The sequence below is a fragment of the Haliotis rufescens genome, unplaced genomic scaffold (genome assembly GCF_023055435.1).
Source record: "Haliotis rufescens isolate VD_foot unplaced genomic scaffold, xgHalRufe1.0.p SCAF_11, whole genome shotgun sequence".
Lineage (NCBI taxonomy): Eukaryota > Metazoa > Mollusca > Gastropoda > Lepetellida > Haliotidae > Haliotis > Haliotis rufescens.
Genome location: NW_025963791.1, coordinates 17,201,584 through 17,226,912, shown reverse-complemented (window position 1 = coordinate 17,226,912; position 25,329 = coordinate 17,201,584). Strand labels below are relative to the sequence as shown.

The window sequence follows — 25,329 nt, the reverse complement described above, 5'->3', positions numbered from 1 at the left end:
GAAACATAATTGTGGCGAACCGGGATTCGAACCCACAATCATAGGTTTCTGGTGTGCCCAAGGGACGCAACTCTGCACAGCGAATCGCGGCGCCTTAGACGACTGGGCCACCTGTGCCCCAGCAGAAGAGAAGTAGCCAGATGTATAGATACATCAGATGAATGATACAGTCTTTGACTTCAACCACCAGTCTGAAGACCCAGTTTAGTAAAATTCTGTTTGGTGTAGTATTCTCAGCTAATAACTGTCCCTATATTAACAACTTACAATCTTCTGAAAATGATCCCAAGAGACAATTTTCGGCTAGGAGAATCAAAGTATTCAGCACAGACTGATGCTGCAAAACAGTTAATGATAAAAGCATGAAGATCACTGAAAGAGGCACACACTCCCTACCTTCGGACACATTGACGTGACAAGATGCGGATGTGAGCATGTACGGGGCTGCCTTGTCCACCTTGAGGACCTCCATCTTGATGGTGGAGATGGCCTTGTGTTTGCCATCTGACACAGACACAAGGAACTTGTCTGTGAGGGGGAACTCAGCGCCGTCATGCACGTACTGGATCAGGCTGCCTTGAACGTCCCCGTAGGAGAAGCCATCACCTGGACCACATGGACAGTTTCTGTGTCATTACTCAAAGATCATGATCTATATCAGCTAATTTCTTGTTCTTCTTGAGTCTTTACAATCACACAAGAATTGTTCATAAATACTAATGGCCCACAAAACAGTCTTGATTAAAATCTGTTGTTATATTTGTCTGCATATGATTTTCACGTAGGATTTCATTTGAATTCAATATCTTCTGTTAAAAAGAGTAAAATAGTTAACCCCTAAGAGAAGCTTGACATGAGCAAGTGAGTGAGTGAGTTGGGTTTAACACTGCTTTGAACACAGCAGTTATATTATGGTGTGTCAACTGAGTATGGGAGGAAAGCCGGAAAAGATGCTGGTCACTTTGGTGAAACCCTAGAGCACAGGTATGGTGCTGATTATAATTATGGTATTTCTGAACTTATAATCTACAATCCTAGAAACCTGGCAACCCGTAGTGACACAAGAAGCATGACATCAATCTACAAACTAAAACTTGGCCTGAACTTCATACTGACCTGCCCTGAGTGTCACCTTGCGCCCATTGATGTCCCTCTCCAGTCGGCCATGAGTCGGGGCCTGTGTGATGGCGACCACAAGGTTCTCCACCTTGGTGTCGGCATCAGATATCTCGAGGGTGGAACCCACAGGAACCAGCCCACCCTGGGCAACTGTAACCTCCGCGTTGGGCACACGGAAGCGAGGGGCTGCATTATTCACTGGCTTGATTGTTATCGTAAACTTCTGCTCAGGAAGACGTCTCTCTCTGCCGCCATCAGTGACTGGCAACAAACACATCGAAAGAACTTGTACAAACATCTTGAGAACACATCTTACTACTTTTTTAACTACTTGCTAAACCTTGTTGATCATAAATTCAACATTATTCAATATCCTTGTACTGGTGGTACAGACTTTTCATAAATTGAAGAGTTCGCAAATGTGTTCTGAACATTAACCTAATTCCCACAGTATCATTCCATTCAGCCTTTACAGATTGTAGATCTGCAACAAATGATCCCATATATAAACAAACACAATTATGTCAATTATGACATTATTGGGAATGACCACTGATTGACCTATCTTGTAAAAAATATAATATTAGCAATGAATTGCTTATATTATTGTCTGTTTTTTTATACACATCTTTTATCATTTCATTTCACAATGTTTGTTTGTTTGTTGTTTAACTCCGCACTCCGCATAATCAAATCTGGACCAGACAATCCAGTGAGACATCATTGACATCATGAGCATCGAGATACGATGACATGAATCAACCAAGTCAGCGAGCCTGACCACCCGATCCTGTTAGTTGCCTCTTGCAACAAGCATAGTCACCTTTTACGTCAAGCATGGGTTTCACAATGTGATATATGTAACATTACATATAGTTTCATGAACACATACAATTTAATAGGACAGCACCAACAAGAAGTGCTTCATAGGCCATGACACCATGCTACTCACCAACAAAGCTGAATGTGACCTTCTTGACTGTGAGGCCCACATCAGTATCAGGAGGCCTGTAGATAATCCTGTTGTTGTTGACATCATCCTGGGAGAAGCGCAGGACAGGTTTGAAGGGGGTGTCAATGTGTTCCAGCATACCCTCCCCCTCCCCCAGCAGTGTGGTGATGGCGTAGATGACGTCAGTGGGACTGGTGTCCGCATCCTCATACAGGAGACTGTCCGATCTCACGGGCACAATCTGGTTCTCCAACACCTAAGGCAGAAAAAGACAAATCAACTATTGATTCAGTTTGGATCTGTTGTTCAAAACATGTACATTCTTTTTATATAGGATGACTGAAAGTCAGATGTAGGAATGTATAACAATTTGTATTATCTATTTTTATGTCACTTTTCCATGTTGGATACCATGCTCAAAGTGCACAGAGACAAAAACAAAGTTCAGTCAAAGGCTTGGCGGAAGAGATGGATCCTGAGGGGAGTCCTGAAGACAGAGTAGGTTGCAGAGTTGTGAATTTCGAGAGGAAGATTGTTCCACTGATATGCTGCTGCTTAAGAGGAAGACGGCTCTCCATAACTACGAAGTTTAACTTGCGACGGAAGATTTAGAAGTTGCGATTCTGAACAGAGAGATATGGATGGAGTGTAGGGTGGAAGAAGGTCACAGAGATAGATATGATGGATCTCTTTGAGAGTGGCACTTATAGGCAATAAATAGAAGTTTAAAGTTGATGTGTTGTTGTACAGGAAGCCAATGGATTATGTATACTATCAAACAAAGACCCTTTTCATAGAAGGCAAACACAATGACCACAGAGCACACACAGAGCTCACTTCATGTCAAATCATCCCGACTCATCATTCAACATAATACTCTGTGAAAATGTTATTTTCACTGTTTCTTTATCAAGGGGTATGCAAATAGTATAATTAAATAAGACATTTTTTTCATCACTGCATGCATGAAGTTGACCAACTGGTCATGGCTCAAGAACCAACATCCACCCCACCTCCCCCATATTCTTGGGCTACTCCCGTGGGGTGTCTTCTACTCACAGTCATCCCAAGCTGGACCCCAGGGGCCAGAGTGGGGCCAGACAGTTCCTCCACCACAGCCTGGGCAATGACGGTCACATGGAAGCTCTGCTCCTTCAAAATGTTGGGGGGCGCTGCTGTGTCGGCCACCTGGAGGAGAAGCATTTCTCTGAAACCTTTTGCTACACAATAATCCTTGCTGTTCTATTTTGTTCTTCCTATTTCAGGGGCAGTTGGGTAGCCTAGTGGTTAAAGCATTCGCTTGTCACGCCAAAGACCCGGGTTGGACTCCCAACATGGGTACAATGTGTGAAGCCCATTTCTTGTGTTCCCCACTGTGATATTGCTGGAATATTGCTAAAAACGGCGTAAAACCATACTCACTCACTCTTCTTAATTCATATGTAGTATATAGCTAGCCATGACATTTTATCATCTAGATTTTGAGTGAACTGAATGCTGATATTCTACATGGTGCAGGACTGCATCAGCTAAACACATCATCAACCTGGCGTTAGGGTAATACAGAGCATGAGTTGGAGGACAGTAAAGGACTACCAGTCTATTCTGTATCACAAATTACACATAATAACATGAAGACTATCACAAATTCATGTTAGGACAGGAGTTACAGTGGTCCAAGAGTCATGACTGCAATGTACAAATCGACAAGCCTGTCTTCCTTGATGGTCCAAGCAATATGATGACCCTTGTATTGGCATCCATTGTGGGCATACAATCCCCATCTTTGCTCTCATGGCAAGCCTCTGGGACCTATTCATCTGGGATGCCCAGAGTACAGGACCTCACAGAAGGAACTAATGAGATATGGATATACTGTTTATAGACAATGGAAAGTATTAAGAATAAAAGGTAACACGGGTGACAGAATGGGGAAAATACAAGGTCACAAAACCAAAGTTTGAAATTTTGAACAAAACACAACTGACCTCAAATGTGAAGACATCCGAGGTTGTGCCACCCTTCAGATGCCTGTACCAGATGCGAGATTCATCAATATCTCTCTGCATGAACCGGTACATTTTGGCAGCCATCATACCGTCCCCCACATCCTGCCACCCACGACCTGCACCACTTGCTGGGATAGGCACCACCATGACAAGCTCTCCTGTAGAAACAAAGGTAATCAAGAAGATGAATTTCCTCACTTTGTGGTTACGTGGGAGAAACATATATCCCACCACTGAACAAAAATATCTGAAAACTCCCAAGCAAATACAATACTTGGATCAGTCGAGATTTTAAAGAAAATAATGAAACTCTGTGGTATCCATTCTATCATATATTTAAAGACAATCTCGCCAAAAAAATCTGAAAATATTTTCATTTAAGTCCAGAGAGTACAGACAGTGTGAGTACCATGTTTGGGGTTGTTGACAGATGGCATGAGTGTATAGATGAGGTCGCCTGTCCGGACGTTATCAATGTCCATGGCCTGAGCTTGCAGCATCTCCTTGGAGAGCTGGACCATCTCCCTGGACACCACCTGGGTTCCCCGGTTGTTGATCAGTACTGGCAGGCGGCTATTCTGTGAGTTAAAACATGACATGAAAAACTACCTCCTAATGTCTGTTACCAGATGAAGATGACAGGTGTGTCCATTAAGTCTGGGATGGGTAACTCGGGTACTCGGGTACTCGGGTCGAGTGGGTCCTGGCTAGGACCCGGGTACCCACAGGACTACCCGGACCCATGGTTAGTCACGTGATATATTGTTTAATGACAAAAAATTATTACTAAGGTTCCCATTTCTTTCTGACAATGCACCCATTCCTTCTTACTTTTATATGTTTGAATACAGATAAAACTTCAGTGTGTGCATGACCAGATCATTTTACACGTGTATCTAAATACATTTTGCCAGGGCTAAGGTCAAACTTTTCCATATCGGACAGTTTGTACCTATCTCTAAATATCTAAAGCGGGTATCCGGGTAGGGTCGGGTAATAAGGTGCTGGGTAGCCGGGTAGTAAATTTGGACTCGTCCCGGCCCTGGTGTCCATATTTGGTGAATGATTTCTACGATGTTCATTTAGTGGGAGGAACAATAACAACTTCCACATTTTCCTGTCTGACACAAACTGTGGATGCAAGACCAAGGTATTATTTTAATAATAGGTTTGTATTTATGTCACTGAAGTTCATGCATGTGGTAGTGAAGTATATTTATTATGAAAATCAATTACTGATTGTGAAAATTGGTTTGCTTAGTCTGTGTGTTGATATGGTGTACCGGTAAGTAGCACTATTTCAGCTACATGTTAACCTGAAAGTCAGGGCCATGCACAACAGTACCTGAAAGAATAGGAATGGCACACAATCAACCAAGTCATACAGCCTGATCACCCAATCCAAAGTCAATTACAACTAGCAATTCGAGAGTCCCCACTGGGTTTGAAAATTAGAAGTACATAGGGACAAGAGCTGGGACATGTAACTCAGGTACACGGGTATTTGGGTACTCCGGTACTCGGGTCACGTGGGTCTTGAGTTACTAAGGACCCAGGTATACACAAGACTACCTGGACCCATGCTTAGTCATGTGATATATTGTTTAATGACAAAACTTCCAAGAACTCCATGGTTACAGTACAAGTCACTATTGTTCGCATGTCTTTTCTTTAACAAATTCTTTCTGACTTTTATATGTTTGAATAACATAACGCTTCAGGAACCTTTAGTGCATGCATGACCATATCATTTAAATACTCTTTGACAGGGCTACAGTTAAACAATTCCCAATCAGACATTTTGTACCTTACTCTTGAGACCTACATCGGGTAAAGGGTAGGGTCAGGTAATAGGGGGTCAGGTACGAGTAAGTTTGGACGAGCTCTAATAAGCATATACCAGATAATGATACAGTGCTCTTACCTCTGCCCTGACATTGATATTGATGATGGTGTTGAGAATGCTGAAGTCATCAGACACCTGTAAAACCATCATGTCCGACACGGCTGTACTGTCACTGGAGTGCTCGTAGGCGATCGCCCCTGTACGCAGGTCTCGGAGGGAGAACTGGGTGACAGAAGCCTCTGTTCTGCGATCAACTAGACGACCTTGGAGGGGACCTGTATGCAAAACAGGAACAAGATAAGGGTCTGTTTCGAAGTTCGATAAATGCAAATCTAATATGTTATTCGACTGTAGAAATTATTTTCAAAAATATTCAAAGCTGATGAAAATTCTATAAGAAATTAGATCATAAGATAGAAAAAGTCATTTTTTTCCCAGGAATTTTGGGAAACTGGTCTTCAAAGATGATACTGGAATGTAGCCATACTGGACAAACGTGTCTGTGAATGTAATTCATGTGCAAGTCATGATTATTGTTTCAATGGTCTTTTTACAAATATTTCATCTACAAATGCTTCCTTAAATGAGACAAAAGCTTGCTCTTACCCTGCACCACTCTGATGGTGATGGTGTTCATGTCGCCAGACGTCTCGTAGTCCAGGACCTCCCTGTTGAGTACAGTCTTGCCCCCTCCAACCACCAGCAGGGCCTTGTTCAGCTTTTCACTCAAGGAAGAGGTTGGGAACGATTGCAGCTCAAGGTTCACCTGGTCACTGAACAGGGTGCCATCAGTGGCCTTCAGTACAACTTTGTCTGGAACATCATGTCAACAAGTTAAAGATAGTCATCAAGGTATACTTGAAGGCTGGAAGACAAGATATAACATGTGACCTAACTATGCTACAATGGAAATCCCCCACATGAGAAGTACAGCGTCTTGTACATACACTAAATGTAGCGTGCAGAACAATTTATTTGAGTAACCATTGCATACTGCACTTGGTTTATTACATAAAGCCAACACACTTGTCTGCCAAGATAGCATGAGAGATACATACTGTTTGTTTGTTTGTTGCTTAACGCCACACTCAGCAATATTCCAGCTATATGATGGCGGTCTGTAAATTATCAAGTCTGGACCACACAATCCAGTGATTGACATCATGATCATTGACCCATGCAATTGGGATACAATGACATGCATCAACCAAGTCAGAGAGCCTGACCACCTGATCCTTTTCGTCGGCTCTTACGACAAGCATAGTCGCCTTTTACAGCAAGCATAGGTTGCTGAAGACCTATTCTGAGATACATACTGACTGACTGTTTGTTGTTTAAAGCAACATTCAGCAATACTCCAGCTAATCGTATAGATTACATAAATAATCAAATCTGGATCAGATCAGATCTGAACATGGGATTGAGCAATGTCTCATGCCATTTGGGTATGTTGCCACACAATCAACAATGTCAGTGAGCCTGACCACCCAATACATTTAGCTGCCTAGTGTAACAGCATAGGTTGCTGGGGAACTATTATAGCCTGGAAATTTTCAAGCACGGTTATGCATAGTGATGCATATCACAGCAGCTTTTGAACATCCTGTGTTTTTACGAGGAAGAGAGCACATGATATGATTCATCTTGTCTTAAAAATCAAGTAATATTAGCAGAGACTTCCCTACATGGCTCTGAATGAACTTACCATGTTCAAAATTAAAGAGCTCCTGGGGTCCCAGCTAGAGTCCTTGCGGTCTCCTATGGTATTTGAATCTAGGGACCTGGGTGCCGTTGTACAAAACAACCTTAACGCTACGACTGTCCTAAGTCTGTGTTAAGGTATGGGAGTTAAGATCACCTTAGCTCTAGGATCGCTTTGTACAAAGGCACCCAGGCGGGGATTCTGGGTTCGAATAGGAACCCAGCAACAGATGCTTGTTGTAAAGGGTGACGAAATGGATCGGATGGTCAGGCTTGGTGACTTGGCTGATAGCGTGTCATCCTTCCCAAATGACAAGCAGTGTTTTGTCTGGTCCAGCCTTGATCATTTAAAGGCTGCCATTATATAGCTGGAATATTGCTGAGTGTTGTGTTTAACAACAAACAATCAATCTTGTGACCCCTGAATCATTAACGTTCAGCAGTAGAGGAATGACAATGGCTCCTTGACTTTCACACTAAAATTGAACACTGTGCTTACCTCTAGTCCTCCCGTCCTGTCCACTGACATATCTGATCTTCCCTGTGCGAAGGTCATCCAGACTGAAGGGGTCCTCCATCCCCAGCAGCTGATCTCGGCCTTGAGTGGCCCTCACCAGGACACCTCCCGATGGTGGCCTCATCACCAGGATGCTTAGGAGGCCATCCGTGGTGTCACGGTCCTCCAAGAACACAAGGTCGGACGGGATGGTCGTGATCCCAGAGTCAGATGTCTTAAGGGGGCCCATAATATCCAGAATAGGAGGATATTTATTAGCTGGAATTAAATAACAGATATATTTACTCCTGATTGTATTAATTACTAATTATTTTATAGTTACATGTTCAGAAGACACATTTGTAATTTCCATCACTCCAAAGTGCTGAATCCATCAAATTTATACTATTTAATATCCTTGTAAGGCAGGTGATTCTGTCAATTACAATAAGTCATTTGTTCCACACGCCAAAGACCTTGGTTGAATTCCCGACATGGGTACAATGTTGTGAAGCCTATTTTTGGTGTCCCCCACCGTGATATTACTAGAATAATTTTTAAATGTGGCGTAAAAACCATACTCACTCACTCACTCATTCCAACTTCTAATCCAATGGTAATCGATCCCCAAATCAAAGCTGGGTTAGACATTTTCCATCTTTTGTGACAATAGTCATGACACTCGATCCCAAAGTTAACAAGGTTGTTTTTATCAATCCAATAAAATATCCACTTGTGAGCAGTGTGACTGAAAAGGTCGTGGAATATATACACAATGTAATAATTACCCATTATATGTTGGATTGAATGACTGAAATCTACTCAGACCAGTCTTGGTTCGACCTGACAGACTGACGACGGGACTAGACTGACCTATGCATCTCCTGAGCTCCATGTCTGTGATGTATCCCTGTCCACACTGGCCAACGCACGAGCCCAGGCGCAGGTAGGTGCGGCTGTCACACACCACACACTGGTCCTCACTGGAACACTGCAGGCAATGGCGCTTGCAGGCTGCAAGAAATACACACAATAAATACAGTCACATCATATTTTTTTCAGGAGCAGTGGGGAAGCCTAGTGGCTAAAGCATTTGTTCATCACACCGAAGACCTGGGTTTGATTCCCCACATGGGTACAATGTGTGAAGCCCATTTCTGGTGTCACCCATTACGATATAGATGTAATACTGCTAAAAGAGGCGTACACTCATTGTGTTATGTAATTTCCAAACACCATACATGCCATGCTTGGTATACCCTTTGCTCTTACAGATTCTGACATCTTGCATATCTTCCAACCCACAAGATCTTCACTTGAGTGAAATCACACTTTATGTCAAAACAACTTTGAGTCTGCCTCAATAACACACTATTTTTATGAGAAAGATCATGAAGATTCGTAAGAAAATAGATGATAGTAGAACATTTGTCTTTTTTTTCAAATAAAGAAAAGTTTGACATTTCACTCATGAGAAAAACATGGTATCTGACAAGAAAAGACAAATATTCTTTCTCTACCTTAGGTCCAACTGTGGTCTATATTCTACTACTCTCTGGTCAGAATATCTGACAACAGACTCAACATACCTTTGCAGACATTCTTGTAGTTGGTGAAGCTGTTTTGTCCACAGTGAGCCACACACTGGGATTCATACAGGACATAGGGGGCTCTACAGGCTGAACAGGTAGACGGTCCCTCACATCTCTCACAGTGCTCATTGCAGGCTGGAACACAATGGCATCCATTTCATACAGGATTTCAAAATGGTTGGAAAGCTTTTAGTCATTCCACTCTGTTTCAATATCATTACTGCTTATTGTTAGTTGTTCAACCTGATGCTTCACTATGGAATGACCTTAACCTCAGTAGTTGACAAGATAGTGACCACTAAACTTTGTGTTTCACTCAGTCATGTATCATTATTTGATGGCAAAGGTATTGAAACACACTACTGAATGAACACACTTGCTGTCTTCCATTAACTAAAGTATAGGGCAAAACTGTTGAAGGTCTTTGAAAAACTATAGGCATAGCATCATGATATGATAAAACCAGATGATGTATGTGTGCTCGTCAACATATAATGTTCATTTGGGTAAATAAAGATGCACTTCGTACCTTGTCCAACCTTCAACAGGACTACAGTGAAGAATTGCCTCGTGTAATTTAACATAGACCAAGACATTATGTGTTTTCGTATTGCATATTTCTGTATGCATTGAGTATGTATAGATGGCTAAATGTCTCAAAAACTCTGAAATACATACTACTTACTTTTACACAGATCACGAATGAGGTATGTTCCAGCAGGGCATTGTGGGACACATCCCATTCCTGCAGGTTTGAGTCTACTATCCTCACAACTGGTGCACACTGAGCCTGCATTCTCACGGGCAGGATAACACAAGGAGCATCCAGACTCGCATGCTGGAAGAGATTAAATAATAATATCACCATGTTCTTAACACAGATATTTCTAACAGATGTAAACAAATTAGCTCTAAAGTACACTAGCATTAATATTATTATTTAGCAGTTCAGAAAACACACAGTGTAAGTTTGATACTTTAATAAGTATCTTAAGGTTGAATCAAATGGTGAGTGAGTGAGTGAGTGAGTGAATAGGCAACATCCAATGCCATGTATGATGAGACACAGATATATAAATCATCAAGTCTGACCCAGATCCAACGTATTTGCCTCTTATGAAGCAACAGTCACACTTTGATATGACTGGAATACTGTTAAAAGCGGCGTTAAACCCAACTCACTCACTCACTCACTTATGAAGCACTAGAATGTGGGAACCCATTCTAATTGAAGGCCAATATATTATAATAGATATTATAATAAGGAGATCAGATACAAGTGAATGAAACTGTAGGTTTACATGAAATGACAAATGACAGCTTCCTACCTTGACAACTACCAGCTGTATCCATATATTGCTGTGTGGGGCAGGGGGATACACAGGCCCCGCCCTGCAGCTGGTAGCCCTGGGGACAAGTCAAGCACCGACTCTCTCCACTTCCTTCACAGGTCAGACATCCAGGGTGGCATTCTGTTGGTGTATAACAGTTTATATCAACAAAGAATAAATATATTGCAAGTTATTCCGTACCAATATAGCATATTTTTTATGGCTAAGTTTACATAAGACAAAAACATTTGGCCATGCCCACTAACAAACTGTTTCCTGATTGGCTGATAATAGGAAGGACGGGGCTTGTGTTGCATTATAGTGCTGGACGATGTCACAGAGTTTGTAGTGTTGTCTACAGATTTGTGTGTTAATGATTGAATAAGCACTCCGTCAACTTATTGTTGTCACTATTTCTTTCATGAATTGACTTCAAAATACATTTGCATTTATGGAGTTATAAATGTAAAACTTATGTGTACGGATTTACACAGTTTGCACACTATTTTCATTTTCATAATAATTGGTCTGTTGATAGATAGTGCCATGGACCGTGAACTTTGTTGTCTTAAGCTGTAGGGGAAATGGGATGTAGGGGTTTTGGGAGATAACCCTCATCTTAGACTAGATTGCAAAACCAAGACACACTAATTACCGAGTGTGCAAATTAAGAGCTTGGTTCTCACTTAGACGTACACATAGAATGTGCTCTTTGAATGGAGTTATCTGAATTTCTAATAACTTCATTGTGTGACTGACATTAATATGACATTATGATCTTAAAGATGATAACATCCTCGTAATGCCAAAGGTGACATAACTATACGAAAAGAATGCATTATTTATTTTCTTACATTATCTTGATAGAATAATATTATAAGATGTTACAGTCAATAGAATTAGGTGAAATGTTCCACTTCAACAAAACAATATAGGCATCTTCTTACACCTATAGGTTTAATGTTTCTATTAATGTGACCTGACTCACGATATATCACAGATACACTACACTAAATGTTTTGCCTGCTCACCAAAGGTGAGATCCATTTAACACAGAAGAGTCACCGAACACTTCACCCTAATCTCAAATCTGGTCACACACATTCTCCTCCAACACTGACTTGATCCCCAGCTCCCAAATACAGCCTCATTCACATGGCCAGTCAATGATGTTATATGCAAGTAGCAGTAAAATACACACCAGCACAATGAAGACGTGCATGGTGCAGTCAATGACTCCAAATCAATCTGACTGCAACGGAAATTTGAACAGGCCTAATCTATTGTCGGGACTTATTTATTCATGCTTGGCCTCCTTCAAACATAGTCAACAGTGAACAATTCTGTCCTTCCAACAGGTGACATCGTGACAGTCTAGTCAAGTATTCATGCAGCTGACTTTATCAATGGCTGGAGCGCAAGACGAAGTAATTTGGTGGTGTAATACATGAAACCTAATACCTTCTACTTAGGAGGAGAAACCAGACACCAGCTATTACTTTGTGCACCCAGTGTAGTTGGGACGGAGAGCCTGATACCATGTTCAGTACTCACTGGGTAATCTGCATGAAATCACTAACACATGTGTGCAGTACTCCCTCTATACTTCATGCTCCTATCATGTCCTCATGTTAATTGTCCCCATCACCTACATTTCGTGACTGGACACATTGCGATTCAAACGGAAATGTTAATCATTCTAGATATGACGAGTTATGCGAGTATTTACTCACAAGTTATATCATTCACATTGGGTATTGATAGTTTACTTTGGGGATTCACTATATTTTTACTTCCTAAGTGTAATGGGTTTTTTGACACCACCGAATTGGTCTTTTTATACAATAATTGGTTATATGCTGTTTCAGGTGACTAATTTCCATCTGTTCGTGTGGTGCTTAAACTCAACACTGATATACATGTCTAATCAACAACAAGCGAGACATAGCACCTTTTTATGCATATACACTGCAGTAGAGTTCATGTATGTACGATGTAAATATAGGTCTGCAAAGAAATACTCATAAGCAAGGTGATCAGGATACATTGGTTAATTAAGCAGTGTTGTTACACAATTGGTTTTCTAAAGTTTTCATGTCTTTTTGTACGCAAAAAAATTAAATTTGGTAATGGGGATATATTTTGCACATTTTACACAAATAGGCAGCTTATCTGGAGCATTGAAGATTATGTACTGTAAATCTTCAAACTAAATACCAAATATAATGAGATTGCAAACCTCTAGCCTAAAACGAGTAATAAAATTAATGCTAGTAGTGTTCCGATTTTACGCAATAATTTCATGGTCACTTTAATTTCTTGATGTACAGTATTCAAGAAGTCCTACAGCGTACCAGATGTTCACCAAATAAGATCTGACCATGCCATAGTGAGACTTTACAACATGAACCTTGAACATGCTCTACAATAATGTTACCTGTGCAGGTGCCCTGATGTTGGTAGTACCCTCGTGAGCAGGAATCAAAACACTGGCCATTCTGTAGCGTGTAGCCACTGTGACATGTGGCACAGTTGGGGCTGTCTGGCAGACAAGTTCTACAGTATGGTGGACACGCTGAAATCATGAGCCATCAAAGGGATTCACTATTGATTAACAGTATGCATAGTGTGTTACCCAGAGTAAGAAATGTGTCTTGAAGCAGATATGAAAGCTGATTTTGGGTCTACATGCATGAGAAGTAAGAGTATTGTTCAGCCATGGAATAGAATAGAGTTTTATTTCACAAAACGATCTCATGGGGCAGGGTACATGTATGAAACAACAATTGCCAACAGTAATTGGTTCAGAATAGGACTTTCCCTATAGATTAGGCAGGCATATTTAATAATTATGAAAATATACCTCAGACTACAAAGACAAGTCTACAATAGTTTTAGCTGATAACATGTATCTTACAAGTTATCCATTTATGGTGGTGAAAGTTGGCAAAACATGGCTACCTATACATTCCTTATCCTTGAGGTAGTATCTTGAACCGCAGTTGTCGACACATCGGCCTCGTAACAGCACGTGTCCCGTGTATGAACAAGAAACACACTGGCTTCGGCCCGATCCGACACACGTATCACAGGTTTGGTGGCACCCTGAAATATCATGACAAAGTCGTATTGTTTCTATTCCAATTATGGTTAGCACAATTAAATATAAAAATGAATTAAATATTCTACTTAACACACTGAATCCTAAATTGATTACCTTAAGAAAACGTGCAAAACAATTTTCTTATGTAATAGAAAGTACCACATTTCCTAAATTAGGGGCAGACATTAAGGGCTGGGTCTAGAGGTTAGGTCATGAAATAAGAGTCAGGTCTCTAAAAGGGGCAGGCCAGCAACAGGTCATAATTTATCCCCATTATTGAATACCATAAGGTTTACTAAAAGTCACACTTAAGGTATCACTAAGGACATGGCAAGCAGGTGTGTATAGGTATTTACTTCTGTAGTTAGACGTTAAAGGTAACTATGATTGTCGTAAGAGGCGACTAACGGGATCGGGTGGTCAGACTCGCTGACTTGGTTTATGCATGTCATCATATCCCAATTGCGTGGATCGATGCTCATGATGTCAATCACTGGATTGTCTGGTCCAGACTCGATTATTTACAGACTGCCGTCATATAGCTGGAATATTGCTGAGTGCGGCAGTAAACGACAAACAAACAAAAAGTTTGAGGTTTCATGAACACTTAGTACATCCGTTTTCCTTCTCAACTTCAGCAGCCCATTCTCATCCCCTTTTCAACATTAGGTATTAAGAGTCTTGAGGGTTCCCTAATAATCAAAGATTCCTTTATAGAATTATTTTTATTAAACCTTATACATATCTTTAAGTCAGACGCTACATGTAGTCTAAGCATACACTGGAGTATGATCTGCCATAGTCCTGCACCATGACTGTGGAATATATTTATTTTATGGAAAAAAAAACAATCTAGATATGCATTCAAAAGTAAGTCAAGCCAGCTCTATCTAGTTCTATATTATGAGATCAGCATCGGGAATATTATTTGTATAATTTTAGAGTCAAGAAGGGTATTGTGTAATATATGATTTCATAGACTAAATGTTAGTCTAGACCTACCAAGGCACTGTCCATTATGGAGGTAGTATCCCGATGTGCACTGGTCCACACACTGACCGTCCCTCCACAGCAGGCCAGGGGGGCATGTGGCACAGTGGAACTCTGTCCGAGCAATACACGACTCACAGCTGGCGTGGCATGCTGTCAATAGAGGATATATAAGTTACACCGCAGTTCCTGCATATGTGACATGATTTGCATCCAAAATACTCCTAATATTCTTTATGATGAGTCACATATGCTGCAAAATATTGAGTCAGTCACTACTAGTTGCTACAGAACTTCCAAGCTGCAGAAACAAAATTATTATTTTGCTATCATTAAATGATTCAGGAAACAGAATTTTCATGATGTTATATAATGTTATCCGTATGTTGTAGACGTGGCAGAAAGTGGCTGAGCGTGACTCTCTAAATTGAGATCAGGACTTGCTAAAAATAAGCAGTCATGATCCTGAATTGTTTGCTTGACATTTCTTAGAATAGCAACGTTTTGGTACTGATACTTTTACCAATTTGACGCAAGACTGACTAATGAACAGCGTACATGATCATGTTTTCATAGGCTATACCTATGGGATGTAGTGAGTGAGTGAGTGAGTTTGGTTTTAGGCCGCTTTTAGCAATATTCCAGCAATATCACGGCGGGGGACACCAGAAATGGGCTTCACACATTGTACCCATGTCGGGAATCGAACCCGGGTCTTCGGCGTGACGAGCGAACGCTTTAACCACTAGGCTACCCGACCGCCCCTATGGGATGTAGGCTATATGTGCCATACCATTCCATTAGCAGTAACAGTGCTCATACAAGTGATGCTAGGTGAATATGAAGATTTTAAGACACCTTTTGTATGTTTCTGTCAAATCAGAGCAAGGGACACCAAGAATAGAAGTTTTCTATGGCCACTCAAATGTAACAGTCTATTATGGATGTTCTATGAATTTAATGTGGCCTGCACTGGTTGACATTTTCACATGTACCAATAATATGGAGCTTGTAATTTTAATGTATCTCAAAAATAACTTATCACTACAGGTAATTCCATTTCTAAACCATCAATATAAATTTATATGCATTGTCCTGCCTTTTCTTATCTACACTTACTAGTATACGCATTCAATATAAAGTTCGCCACAGCTTCACAGTTCTTGTTTTTTACCCACAGTGCCCTACTTCCTTTAACTTCGAAAAAACACATTTCCCCAAACTATCTTATTTTGCTTTTGCTCAAACCAAGTTTAGGATACTGCTCATAAAATGTACCTAATGTGCAGTTTCTCATTAATTTTAATGACTGAAGCAAACTCTCTGTTTGTTGCTTCAGGTGCAGTGCAATTATAATTTCATCACATACACTAAAAGTCAACCTCTCTGAGTTGTTATCATATTTATACACTCCAGGTGTCCATTCTGTCATAATAACTGTTATATACACCAAGTGGGTGTCTGATGATGAAGAGGGTAGAAGGATACATGTACAGTGTGTGTAAAACACATGTCGTAATTAGTTTCTTTAATGAACATTCTTTCAACACTGTGGCAGCAGAAAGTGTGGCAAGGTTTTAATCATATATACATGATATGTATGTAATAACTAGCATACACAGTGTCTTAAAAATCTTGTTCAAAAACATCTTTACATTTCTCTCTTCAAAAGTGTTTATCTAAGGGTTATGCCATTTTGTTTCCTGTTGCACATATGACTGTACCTGAAATTTCCTTAAATAAAATAAAATGTATATATGCTATATTCTAATGAGAATATGCATATTTCAAACCCTAACAGGCAGGTAGTTAGCTTTTTCACTTTCATGCAAGACATTTTCAAAAGGAGATAAAAGGTACTGGTAGAATCGAAATATAATATCAAAACAATATCCTGAACTATGTTGTTGTCAATTTTAATTATTTGGCTCCTTCATTGTAACAGGCCTTTAGTTAATCAGGCATCTTAAGTAACTGGCATAGAAAATTAATAAAACAAGAACTGGAATGGTTTATTCTGAAAAATAACTCATCTGTTTCTAATTATCTCACATTACTCCAAACACATACAATGAAAGGAGAAGACATCAAAGGATCAAAACTGAAAAGTTGCTAAAGTAGACAAAAATGTTCAGTTGCTTATGGGCATTAATGTGTTTGTACTGTGTATATCGTTTTGAAGTAAATGATGATTCATGTAATTAGAATATAATGTATATAATGCTTCCGTATAATCTGTTTAATGGGAGCAAATTAGTGTGATTAAAAAATAAATTGACAGCATGATAAATCCAGTGTATGATAGGCACTTAGAAGTTAGAAAAGCATGAAGAGATGAAATGTTTATGGATAACAACTTCTTTATTGTTTGAAACAACATTTCAGTGTAATTTCATGCCCCTTCATCTGGTGAATACTGAGCACGCTAGATCAATCAATATATCTTAAGTTTTGTCTTTGATCATTTTTGACATATGTAATGTACCTTGTATGTGTCAAGAGCAAGTCGGTAGAAAAGGGAAAATATTACTTATTGAGTATAAAACTTTTAAGCGCATCTTCAAAGTGAGTGAGTATGGATTTTATAATGCTTTTAGCAATATTCCTGGAATATCAAGGTAGGGGACAACACAAATGGTCTTCACACACTGTACCTATGTGGGGAATGCATCTTAATAAATAGGCATATCTATAATACCAATCTATTTTCTCTCAAAATAACTTCTCTAAGAAAAAGACAGTAGCAGGCTATTGCAAAAGGTTCTATAACTTGAACAATCAGATGCAACAGATTCTGAAATTCCACTGACACAAGACCTTTGAGTGTTTTGGTTTGTAAAGTTGGGTCCCTAAAGTTGGGTCCCTAAGGTTGGGTCACTAAAGTTGGGTCCCTAAGGTTGGGTCACTCAAGTTGGGTCCCTAAAGTTGGGTCCCTAAAGTTGGGTCCTTAAAGTTGGTTCCTTAAAGTTGGGTCCCTAAAGTTGGGTCACTAAAGTTGGGTCACGTCAGCAACCAAGTGTCAAAAGGTAGTGTTAGGTTTGTACACACTCAATACTTATATATGCCACACAGATATGTTTACTGCAATAATTTCACCTTGACAGGTGTTCTCCCTTGTTGGGTAGAATCCAGTCTTGCACTGTTCAACACAGCGGCCATCTTGTGCCAGTTTACCAAACTCCTTGCACCGTGTGCAGTGTTGTGGATCATCAGGCAAACAATGACTACAGTCGGACGCACATTCCACTGGAAGGAAACTTTGCAGTTAGACTTGTGGTTGTTCATGAGTATTTGATACCTGGAAATATTATTTGGAACTGCCGGCATTACTGCCTGAGGTTTCAAATGTAAATTGACATTGGCATTGAATACTCAGTAACACTCAGTAAATAATCACATACCTATCTGAAAACAAATCAGTTAGCAGTAATAATCTGTAGCACTCTCGTTTTACATGAACTCTTACAGTTGTGTTTGTTTGTTGTTAAATGCAGCACTCAGCAATATTCCAGCTATATGACGGCGGTTTGTATCGAGTATTGACCAGACAATCCAGTGATTGACATCATGAGCATCTATCCACGCAACTGGGATACGATGACATGAATCAACCAAATCAGCATGCCTGACCACCTGATCCCGTTAGTCGCCTCTTACGACAAGCATGGGTTGCTGAAGACCGATTCCACCCTGGATCTTCATGGGTATCTCACAGTTGTGGTACAGATATAATGTCATTCTGGAATGTTATGTGGTCACTTTGGAATGCAATGACATCATGACCCAATAGATGATATCACATGTTTCTGTGGTAACTGAACTCACCTGGGTAAAAGAATATTTTGTTTCATCTAAAAAATCGAGAATGTTCTCATATTGATCAAAATGAGTATTCAATTCATGTGGTATCCCTTTTCGCCAAGCCGAATAGCACATTTTACAAATTTAGGATAGAGAACAAAAAAGAACTTATCAAGAAAAGTATTCATAAGAATGTGTCAAAGTGGGGTTACCATATGGTGTTTACCCTTTGTCATTAAAAGCCAATTAAATTGTTTTCCTTGTATGTCAATCCACATTAAAATCAAAATGTCTGCAAAACTATACAACTCTTTTATACAAGTGAATCCACATGTAAGATGTAGTACAAAGAAGTAGATAATTTTGATCTAAACATTATGAGTGAGTGAGTGAATATGGTTTTACGCCGCTTTTAGCAATATTCCAGCAATATCACGGCGGGGGACACCAGAAATGGGCTTCACACATTGTACCCATGTCGGGAATCGAACCCGGGTCTTCGGCGTGACGAGCGAACGCTTGAACCACTAGGCTACCCGACCGCTCCTAAACATTATGACATAAGTAAAAGATGTAAAGTACACTAAACCTACACAACACTTAAAAAGCAAACATAACAAGCAAAACTAGTTGTACACAACCCCCTCCCTCCATCTAGGTGTGTGTATTCCGTGACATGCAGTTTATTAAACAAAGCATCTCTGTTTGTGTAGATAATAACCCATGAAGAACACTACACTGAGTAACCCTGGCCAGGAGCGTGAACAAATAGGTCTCCTTAAGGTCTCCATGCTGTACATGCAGCTTAATGGCCACTCAAACATCATTGAGATAAGTCCACAATGACAGAACTAATTTAATGGTGTACCGTGTGTGACTGGAAATATATCCTACACATCTTCTTCAATAGACATGCGTATCTATTCAAGTCAACAGGTGTATTGCATACAGTTTCCATTTCTTTGTGAGCAAAAATGTCATTAGCTTCAATAGATGTGGAATAGTGTTGTCTATGTACATGTAGCATCCATAAAGTCCTGTGGTGGGAATTGACCTTCTGATCCGAAGTCAGAATGGCCACATGACTAAAGAGGTTAACCCCATCAGCAAGCTGACAAGGTAAGGATGTCATCTGTGGGATGATTCCATGCCCTGCTACATACTCCCCCACCAACAGAAGACACATCTCGGGTCGCATAGCAGGGTACTGAGACGTATTTTGGTCAAATTAAATATGAACGTGCTCAGCCCCACCCTGGGCGCCAATGTAGTGGCCATAAAATTTCCGAGTCCTGTGATGGGATAGCTAAATATTACACTGAATTCTGTAATAAAATATATTTTTTGTACAGATATTTCCCCCCATCATGTGATATATCTCTCACTGTGTTCTACTGTTGAAGATCCAATAATTTAAAGCAAGATGTAAATATTTGGCATCATGATCATGATTCGGCACTTTTTGCCATAATTCCCACGTGAGATGGTTCTGGTATGCCTCCTGATCAACAGTAAAGGTATGCTCAGCCAACATACTGCTGGAACTGATCACCCATCTCCTACCATGTTGTCCCAAACAGTTCCTGTTTCACCTACTGGGACAATTTGTCATCCCCTACCTTGTTGACATACACCACAACACTGTCCTGGATGTGAATACCTTGCCCACACACCACAGCACTGTTCTGGAGGTGACCTACCTTGCCAACATTTTCCACAGCACTGTCCTGTAGGTGACCTACCTTGACCACACACCACAGCATTGTCCTAGAGGTGACCTACCAGGCCCCCATGTTCTACAGCACCGTGCTGGAGGTGACCTACCTTCCCCACACACCACGGCACTGTCCTGGAGGTGACCTACCTTGCACACACACCACAGCATTGTCCTGGAGGTGACCTACCAGGCCCCCATGTTCCACAGCACCGTGCTGGAGGTGACCTACCTTGCCCACACACCACAGCATTGTCCTGGAGGTCACCTACCATGCCCCATGTTCAACAGCACTGTCCTGGAGGGGACCTACCTTGCCCACACAACACAGCATTGTCCTGGAGGTCACCTACCATGCCCCATGTTCAACAGCACTGTCCTGGAGGTGACCTACCTTGGCCCCATGTTCCACAGCACTGTCCTGGAGATCACCTACCTTGCTCACACGTTCCACAGCACTGTCCTGGAGGGACGGACATATAGTTGCCAGGAGGGCAGGCTGGGCAGTTCTGTTGGTAGCATACTGTCTCCCCTTCCTCACAGTTACACACAGTGCAGGGTCCTGGGTGCCAGCTGTCCCCATCCTGGAAGACATGAGACCACAATGACACTAAATACCACATGCAACCACTCTGTAGAATGCTTGGTGTTAATACCAAGGCATGATAGATTCCTAAATTCTGCAAGTATTGAAATCTGCTTGTTTGTTTGTTTGTTGTTTAATGCCGCACTCAGCAATATTCCAGCTATATGATGGTGGTCTGGAAACAATCGTGTCTGGACCAGACAATCCAGTGATTTACATCACGAGCATCGATCTAGACAAATGGGATACAATGACATGCATCAACGAAGTCACTGAGCCTGACCACCCGATCCGGTTAGTCACCTCTTATGACCAGTTTGCGTTGCTGAAGACCAATTTTAACCTAGATCTTCACAGGTATTGAAATCTGTCATATACAGGAGGCAATGATTTATGTCATAATGAGTGTGAGTGTATGTATGTAGCCATTATAACTGCAAACAGATGCAGTTCAATAACCATTTCCAATAGGTTTTCTCATCAATGGTTTTATCTCTTTAGAAATCATTCAAATGACCATCCATATGTTTGTATATGATAAATCTAAGACATATTTCAACAATTTGCTGACAAAGCACAATTCATGCTGACAATTGTTTGTACGCTGTTAGAAGAGGGTACATCATCCAAATGGTTTCCATTAGCCACTCAGGAAAGATAGAACTTGGTAGTCAAATAACTAACTTATAACACCCTAATTGTGACCCGGCCATTTCTTGTTGTTTGCCATCAAATGGGAGGGGCAAAATAAATTGGGATTTTAATACAAATAAGGGAATATTGAAAACACTGTTTGAAGAAAATACTTCAAAAACTTCATAAGTTTTATTGTAACTTTATTAGCAAATTTCATGCCTGAAGACACCAAATTTGATAAGGGTGGACGAAGAATGGAATGTAGAGTTAAATAAATAAAGAGACGCCTCAGTTCCTTGAAGCTTTAAGTCAGGTAATTACCTGGTTGAGGGAACAACAAAGACTGATATGTATGGTATGCTGGTCAACAATCTTCTTATGTTAATTTACACCACAGGAATACTTGTATTTCAAAGTAAACTTTATAACACAATGATCCAACTATGTAGAAGCTTTAGAGTGAGTGAGTGAGTGTGGTTTTAGGCCGCTTTTAGCAATATTCCAGCAATATCACGGCGGGGGACACCAGAAATGGGCTTCACACATTGTACCCATGTTTGGAATTGAACCCGGGCCTTCGGCGTGACGAGCGAACGCTTTAACCACTAGGCTACCCCTACGCCCCTAGAAGCTTTAGAACACAGTTTGATGACCAAGATGCTGCTATGCTTGCAGTCAGCACTAATCTGTCAGGGCAATGATGATGGTTGAATCTGCTTTCACCTGAGTTTAAAAGATGAAGGGAGAAAGAAGTCCAGTAACTGGATACATACATACCAGGAATAGAAAACCGATTCCTATACATTGGCATCTCTAATATATTAGGTTTAATTATTTAAAAAAAATTAATGCATATGTTTTGTTGTCGTGTCAAACAAAATAACTGGAGTAGCTTATTAAATATCAATGCTGATACATGTTTTCTTTGTTTGTTTGTTGTTTAACACCATACAAAGAAACTAAACATGTATCAGCATTGAAATTTAATAAACTGATACATGTTACCAATAGGATATCAGTTGTTGAGCAAGAAGCAAAATAAGGCCCTCGCTGACAAATGCAAATGAGTAGTTATTGATAGTTGAAACTCCTACCAGATACACATCCCCCTCAAACTGGCACTGTCGATGGGTGACACAGTCTGGGCAGCACTTCCCAGGGGACTGCTGTAATACTTCATTCTGTAAGGATAGAAGACATGAATGAGTGGGTGGGTGGGTGAGTGAGTGAGTGAGTGAGTCCTTCACTTTGAATAATATTTCAATTATTTACAATATTCCTTGTGTGGGAGGAAAGCCCGAAGTGATTCAGGTCTTAGATGTTTACCACTTTATTGAAACCCACCGGCACGCGTATGGTTCTGACAAAACTTGAAACATAATCTGGGCGAACCGGGATTTCTAACGATGGTTTCTGGCATGCCCAAGGGATGAAACTCTGCACAGCGAATTGTGCCACCTTAGACGATTGGGCCACCTGTGTCCCCTTGTGTGTTAATGATTTAATAAACAATCTGTAAAGTTTTTATTTTTGACAAATATATTTATAAGAATTGATTTCAATATATTTTGCATTTATGAAGATATAAATGTAAAAAAAACGGTATGCACACTTTGCATAAATTAGCTTCACACATAAACGCAAAAGTTTGAAGTTAATCTTTAAGTAAACATTTGAAACAAACATTCCAACAATATGTTAGTTAGACTCCACATCATTGACCCAGAAATGCTGCAAGAGTATTGTACACTTTGAACATGTTTAAGTTATATGACTTTATTTTACATCCATGACATAATTTGCCTACCTTGCTTTTGTAAATCTCAGATCAAATAATAGAACAGCTTTGACATAAAACATGTGTGGCTTGTTGGTCAATCTAGCCAATTGTGAAATATATATGTTAAAAACATACAGGTATCCCAGACATGGTGTATCCATCTGTACATATTTATATTTATCAGCTCAATTCATGTAACCAAACATGCCATAGCATGAGCCAAGATTCTTAGACGTGACAATTTTTGTTCTTTGTTAGACAGTCATATTCTTTATTACCTACAGAGGTAGATGTCTACTGACCCCAGCTATGTTATACATGCAAAATGAGAGTGCCTCTTTCTGTACAGGCGTTATCACATTCTGAGCTTCAAGATTCTTGACAAGTAACAGAAAAAGCAACTATGTATTACATCATTCGGCTATACTTGTACACTCTCCTCTCTACAGATACATCCCTTGAGCATTACACCAGCTGCTTCTTGCATAATATGTGGCACTATGCACCTAACACATCCCTGTAAAAGTACAACCATTGCACTCTGTAGCTCTCCTATGTCATATTCATGGAATCATTTTGTATATGTAAAGGTCATAATGTATTTCCTTTGGATTTTTGTTAGTTTGAACCACTTTCCTGGGAGACCTCAAAAGTTTCTTGTAATGTTGCCCCCAGTAGGCTACAGTTAATCTTTTGCAAAATCTATTAAAGATCATGTACATTCATGAAAAGCTTTTGTTCTCAACATAATCCTTACAAATTGGAATGGGGATTTATAAACATCCTATCTTAAAACAACAATAATTCACATTTTTTGTCAACTAAGTTGACTCTCTTAATGTGATGAATCCATATATATATGGTCACAGTCAAAAGAAGTGCGAACCATAGAATCATATAGAGAAATATGTACGTTAAGCAGAGATGTTTCCCATGTGTGCCAATTCATGACAAAACTAACAATCAGTCAAGTGGTACCACAGACTGCCTATTCTTATCACAAAATGCTGCATGTGATGCACAAGACAAATGTTGCCTCTCGAGTCATGGATCTATGACGTCACAGGTGATGTGTTCATGAGCATCGGTTCACACAACATACCAGTATGTTCATTTGTGCCCTGAACCAATCTGATATCTGTTGAATATGAGTATCTCTTCATATATTAGCCAACATGTATGGTATCCGTGTTTCTTTTGGGGGTGAATATAGTGTAAAGAATTGCATAATAAGAGCTGAAGCTTAGAACTATCAAATTGCATTTACTTTGTAAATAAAGGTAAATTCTGTGTTTAAAAAAATAATAGCCTCTCCAAAGTGTTAAATACACTAATCACAAAACAAATTGGTTTTAAATCTCAAAACAATTTCTTCAAGGTTGACAAAGGAGCAAGGTTCATCTGTGGTTGTTATGTATCCCCTACTAATACATAAGGAAAAGCATATAGCTTGATCCAGACAGGCTGAACTAACTGGAGCATGTCTTTGGATCTGAATACTTACCTCTTTACACTGTAGACGTTCACACGCTGCAGTTCGACATTGCACTTTCCCTTCATTACAGGAACAGTATTCACAGTCACTGATGTTCCAAATATCTCCATGGTAATGCTCTACCTCGGTCAAACATTTGCCTGCAAAATGAAATAACGTGAAACTTTATTAGTCTTGC

At 40.1% G+C, this 25,329-nt stretch overlaps 1 protein-coding gene across 3 annotated transcripts in view; it reads right to left on the bottom strand.

Annotated features, from left to right (window-relative positions):
* Positions 1-25,329, bottom strand: part of LOC124152035 (extracellular matrix organizing protein FRAS1-like) — a 132,678-nt gene that overhangs the window by 31,822 nt on the left and 75,527 nt on the right. For all 3 annotated transcript variants that reach the window (XR_007219938.1, XM_048392333.1, XM_048392334.1), the window contains exons 11-30: positions 25,161-25,291; positions 22,971-23,057; positions 21,091-21,238; positions 18,236-18,385; positions 15,152-15,292; positions 14,008-14,151; positions 13,484-13,621; positions 11,044-11,187; positions 10,401-10,553; positions 9,713-9,850; positions 8,997-9,137; positions 8,127-8,402; positions 6,533-6,739; positions 6,005-6,201; positions 4,490-4,658; positions 4,060-4,238; positions 3,131-3,259; positions 2,072-2,327; positions 1,117-1,380; positions 397-606 (exon numbers count right to left, since the gene is read on the bottom strand). Coding sequence is in view for 2 of the 3 variants with exons in the window: in XM_048392333.1 (XP_048248290.1) it covers positions 397-606; positions 1,117-1,380; positions 2,072-2,327; positions 3,131-3,259; positions 4,060-4,238; positions 4,490-4,658; positions 6,005-6,201; positions 6,533-6,739; positions 8,127-8,402; positions 8,997-9,137; positions 9,713-9,850; positions 10,401-10,553; positions 11,044-11,187; positions 13,484-13,621; positions 14,008-14,151; positions 15,152-15,292; positions 18,236-18,385; positions 21,091-21,238; positions 22,971-23,057; positions 25,161-25,291 (3,402 nt within the window). In the remaining variant the exon portion in view is untranslated. The remainder of the gene's footprint in view (positions 1-396; positions 607-1,116; positions 1,381-2,071; positions 2,328-3,130; positions 3,260-4,059; positions 4,239-4,489; positions 4,659-6,004; positions 6,202-6,532; positions 6,740-8,126; positions 8,403-8,996; positions 9,138-9,712; positions 9,851-10,400; positions 10,554-11,043; positions 11,188-13,483; positions 13,622-14,007; positions 14,152-15,151; positions 15,293-18,235; positions 18,386-21,090; positions 21,239-22,970; positions 23,058-25,160; positions 25,292-25,329) is intronic.